We start from the raw sequence: 5,634 nt of genomic DNA, 5'->3' as shown, positions 1-5,634 counted from the left end.
TCATTGACAATGGCTCCTCACTGAATGTCATATCAAAATCAACATTAGCAAAACTACCTTGTGATGGTACATATATGAGACCAAGTCCCATGGTTGTTAGAGCTTTTGACGGGAGTCGCAGAGAAGTAATGGGGGAAATCGATCTCCCAGTTCAAATAGGCCCGGTCACATTCGAAATCACGCTTCACGTGATGGATATTGTACCCGCTTATAGTTGCTTATTGGGGAGGCCATGGATCCATTATGCCGGCGTCGTGCCGTCAACCTTACACCAAAAGCTGAAGTATATGATAAATGACCAATTGGTAATCGTATCAGGAGAAGGAGATTTGTTGGTGAGTAATTTGTCCACCACACCTTATGTTGAGACAACAAAAGACGCTCTAGAAACTGCCTTCCAAACACTAGAAATCGTGGACACCGCTTATGTCGAAACGACACCTATAGAACCACATATGTCCAACACTGCTATTATGGTGGCTAAGTTCATGTTGAGCAGAGGACACCATCCATGGCACGAGTTGGGGAAGGATGAAGAAGGGCTCAGAGAACCGGTGGAACTTCCTGAAAATAGAGATAAGTGGGGTTTAGGTTACAAACCCACCAGGGATGACAAACGGAGATTGGTCAAAGAGAAAAAAGAAAAAAATTAGCTCGAATTGAAAATCGAGAGCCAAGAATCGAAAGGATTCCCATCTGTTACATCCGACGGAGTTTCCAAAGTGCAAGACCAACAAGTGAAATCCATATTGCGGCAGCTGAAGATGACATGTTTGATGGGGATGCTAATTGGATTCGCCCGTGTGGTGTAGGGGCAGAAATCAGGAATTGGAAAGTAGTCAAGTCACCTATGATATTTAATGCAATTCCCATGTAATTCTAAAAGCATTATTACTGTTACTAAGACCTTAAGATGTTTCATTATATTTAGGATGGATACAATGTTGTTTTTCTAATACTTTGAATTTCAATAAATGCATTCTCATTTTGTTTTCTTATTGTTCTTTCTTATCACTTTCATATGTTTATATTCATTCTCCATTTTTTTTTATTCTTTTATTTTTTATTTTTTTTTCTCTTCTCCTTCTTTCTCCTTATCCTAGCCTTGAATCCTGCAGATTTGGGAATAGTTCATTCACAGACGACTGTACTAAGGTCTCGTTGCATAATCTTAACCATCTTGTTAGTCAAACAGAAAAAGATAATGAAGAAGATTATGAACCCCCTCTAGATTTGTTAAGAGCGGTAGAACGGGAAACCCAGGGTATCATGCCCTTTGAGGAACCGATAGAAATTGTTAATCTAGGGACGGAAGAAGGAAGGAAAGAAATTAAGGTTGGCACCATCTTAAAGAAAGAAGTATATCACAAACTAATCCAACTCTTACATGAATACAAAGATGTTTTTGCCTGGTCGTATCAGGATATGCCTGGATTGGATACTAGCATAGTGGAGCATAGATTGCCCTTAAAACCCGATTCTTCTCCGGTGAAACAAAAATTAAGGCGAATGAAGCCTGATATGTCATTAAAAATCAGGGAAGAAATACAAAAACAATTTGACGCAAGATTCCTCGTTGTGGCAAATTATCCCCAATGGATAGCCAATATTGTACCAGTGCCAAAAAAGGATTGCAAAGTACGAATGTGTGTCGATTATAGGGACCTTAATAAAGCTAGTCCTAAAGATGATTTCCCGTTACCTCACATCGATATTTTGGTTGATAATACGGCTCGCCATTCACTCTTCTCTTTTATGGATGGTTTCTCTGGGTATAATCAAATTAAGATGGCAGCTGAAGATATGGAAAAAACGACTTTCATCACTCCTTGGGGAACATTTTGTTATAAAGTAATGCCTTTTGGTCTGAAGAACGCTGGAGCAACCTACCAAAGAGCTATGGTAACCCTATTCCATGACATGATACATAAAGAGGTCGAAGTTTATGTAGACGACATGATCGCTAAGTGACAAACAGAAGAAGAACATATTATTGATCTAAAGAAACTCTTCAAAAGACTTTGAAAGTTTAAGCTAAAGCTCAACCCCTCCAAATGCACTTTTGGGGTGAGATCGGGCAAAGTATTGGGATTTGTGGTTAGTCAGAGAGGAATAGAGGTTGATCCCGATAAGATTCGAGCCATTGCAGAAATGCCTCCCCCGAGTACAGAAAAAGAAGTTCGCGGTTTTCTTGGGAGACTAAATTATATTTCAAGATTTATATCACAACTAACTGCTACTTGTGAACCGATATTTAAACTTTTACGGAAAAATCAAACAGTTGTGTGGAACGAAGAATGTCAAAATGCATTTGAAAAAATCCGACAGTATTTGCAAAATCCTCCAATTCTAGCCCCACCAGTTCTGGGCCGACCCTTGATTATGTATCTTACAGTCCTCGACGGGGCCATGGGATGCGTACTGGGGCAACATGATGAAACAGGAAAAAAAGAGCATGCCATTTATTATCTAAGTAAAAAATTTACAGATGTTGAAACAAGATATACAATGTTAGAACGTACTTGTTGTGCCTTAGCCTGGGCGGCTCATCGCTTGAGGCAATACATGCTTTGCCATACAACTTATTTGATATCCAAAATGGATCCAATCAAGTACATTTTTGAAAAGCCCGCTCTCACAGGGCGAATTGCTTGATGACAGGTGATGTTATCAGAATATGATATTACATATGTTACTCAGAAAGCCATCAAAGGGAGTGCCTTAGCAGATTATCTAGCTAATCAACCTGTTGATGATTAGAAATCAATGCAATGTGAATTCCCAGACGAAAGTATCATTGTTTTGTCTGAAGAATATGATGATGGAAAATGGACCTTGTTGTTCGACGGGGCCTCAAACATAATGGGGCATGGGATTGGGGTTGTTTTAATATCTCCAAAAAAGAAGTTCATACCTATCATGGCGCGATTGTGTTTTGATTGTACCAATAATATGGCAGAATATGAAGCTTGCGCCATGGGAGTTTTGGCGGCTTTGGAATCAAAAGCAAAAGTTCTAGAAGTATATGGAGATTCAGCCCTAGTCATTAATCAGCTTAACCAAGAATGGGAAACTCGAGATAAGAAGTTAATACCTTATTTTACCTACATAAAAGAATTGTCTTTAGAATTTGACAAAATCACGTTTCACCATGTCCCTCGAGAAGACAATCAATTGGCTGATGCTTTGGCTACTTTATCATCTATGTTCCAAATAAATCGAAACGATGAAATTCCATCAATTAAAATGGAGAGTCGAGATTATCCATCCTACTACCATGTCATGGAAGAAGAAACTGACGGAAAACCGTGGTATCACGACATCAAACATTATCTTGTAAATAGAGAATATCCTCCCGGAATATCGGAGAATGAGAAAAGAACTTTGAGACGGTTATCCGCGAGCTTTTTTGTGAACGAAAATATTTTGTATAAGAGGAATCACAATATGGTACTCCTCAGATGTGTTGATGTTAATGAGGTGAAGGAAATTCTACAAGATATCCACGATGGCTCTTATGGGATCCATATGAATGGACACACCATGTCTAGAAAGATTCTTCGGGCCGGATATTATTCGCTCACCCTAGAAAAAGATTGTTATAATTATGTAAAGAAATGTTATAAATGTTTATTTAAAAGAAATGTTATAAGTGTCAAATATATGCTGATAATATCCACGCCCCACCAGTGCCCCTGAACACCCTTTCAGCGCCCTGGCCGTTCTCAATGTGGGGCATAGATGTCATCAGAATGATCGAACCGAAAGCATCAAATGGACATCGTTTCATCTTGGTGGCAATTGATTACTTTACCAAATGGGTAGAGGCAGCTTCATACGCCAATGTAACCAAAATTGTGGTAGTCAAATTTATAAAAAGGGAATTAATATGTCGTTATGGTCTACCAAGCAAGATCATTACTGACAATGGCACAAATCTAAATAACAAAATGATTGATGAATTGTGTGCCACCTTTAAAATTCAACACCACAACTCGTCCCCGTACAGACCAAAAATGAATGGTGCAGTTGAAGCAGCAAATAAAAACATCAAAAAAATTATTCAGAAAATGGTTAAAACATACAAAGATTGGCATGAGATGTTGCCATTTGCACTACATGGGTATCGTACTTCGGTACGCACTTCAACTGAGGCAACCCCTTTTTCCTTAGTATATGGGATGGAGGCTGTGCTACCTATTGAAGTAGAAATCCCCTCGCTCAGAGTATTAATGGAAGCTAAACTAGAGGAGTCGGAATGGATACAAACGCGTTTTGATCAATTGAATTTGATTGAAGAAAAAAGGTTGGCGCCCTTGTGTCATGGGCAATTATATCAGAAAAGACTGAAGAAAGCGTATGAGAAAAAAATACGTCCTCGAGAATTCCAGGAAGGTGATCTGGTGCTGAAAAAAATCTTACCCGTTCAAAAGGATTATCGTGGGAAATGGACTCCTAACTATGAGAGACCATACGTCGTGAAGAAAGCTTTCTCAGGTGGAGCTTTGATCCTTACGAATATGGATGGAAAAGATTTAGCTCTTCTTGTAAACTCAGACGCCGTAAAAAAGTATTATGCTTAAATAATGAATACTCGTTAGGTTGAAAACCTGAAAAGGCAACCTAGGCAAAAATTAGGGTACAAAAAAATATACCCGCTAGGTTGAAAACCTGAAAGGGCGACCTAGGCGAAAACTATGGTAAAAAAAAAAAAAAAACCCCGCTAGGTTGAAAACCTGAAAGGGCAACCTGGACAAAAATTAGGGTGCACAAAAATATCTGTTAGGTTAAAAACCCAAAAGGGCGACCTGAGAGAAGAAGAAAAACAAGAACAAAGAATATATACTCGAAAAGACAAAATGAACAATATGGATCGGATTATCGCATGAGAAGTTAGTACAGTCTACCTTGGAATTACTAGTAACCAAGTTGGGTCTCTCACCCATTTCTTTTGTTTTATCTTATGTATATTCTTTTTTCTTTACCATTGAATTACTAGCAACCAAGTCGGGTCTTCCACCCATTTCTTTTGTTTTATCTTATGTATATTCTTTTTTTTATTTCAATATATTCATATATACTGTTATTACCTTTATAATTTAACTCTTTTTCCTGAATGCATCTTATGATTATCATGTATTGGGAAGTGAAACATATGCCATACCTCGATACAATGAATTGCAATAAAATCGGATATAGTATAGGTTGTTTACAGTACAAGGCAGACAACAACAGGAGATCCAACTTCACATCACAATATTAATTCTTCTTCAAAAAAGAAAAAAAGAAAAAAGAAAGAACGGAAGAAAAAGAAAATAAAAGAGGACAAAAAAAAGGAGATCAAAGATATCACGTTCAAAAAAAAAGTATAAGTGCTTTCTTTCATTCATGATTTGAATGGTCGTGTCCAATAAAAATATTAATAAAAACCGACACATTCATTCATTCATTCATTCATTCGTGTTCATTTGTCTCGTTCACATATCGCCACATTACGTTATTTTTTTAAAAAGAAAAATTAATTTTTTTACTTTAGTTTAAAACAAATATAGAGGATATAATCCATGAATAAATATTATTGTTGTTATTATTATTATTATTATTATTATTATTATTATTATTATTATTATTATT

At 37.1% G+C, this 5,634-nt stretch overlaps 1 protein-coding gene across 1 annotated transcript in view; it reads left to right on the top strand.

Moving 5' to 3' along the window:
• Window positions 1-653, top strand: part of LOC140919318 (uncharacterized) — a 2,344-nt gene extending 1,691 nt beyond the window's left edge. The window contains exon 3 of the mRNA XM_073365169.1: window positions 49-653. Coding sequence (XP_073221270.1) covers window positions 49-653 — 605 coding nt within the window. The remainder of the gene's footprint in view (window positions 1-48) is intronic.
• Window positions 654-5,634: the final 4,981 nt, after the last annotated feature.

The sequence above is a fragment of the Cicer arietinum genome, chromosome 2 (genome assembly GCF_000331145.2).
Source record: "Cicer arietinum cultivar CDC Frontier isolate Library 1 chromosome 2, Cicar.CDCFrontier_v2.0, whole genome shotgun sequence".
Classification (NCBI taxonomy): Eukaryota; Viridiplantae; Streptophyta; class Magnoliopsida; order Fabales; family Fabaceae; genus Cicer; species Cicer arietinum.
Note: the sequence above shows the minus strand (reverse complement) of the source record. Positions and strands in the feature narration are given on the sequence as shown.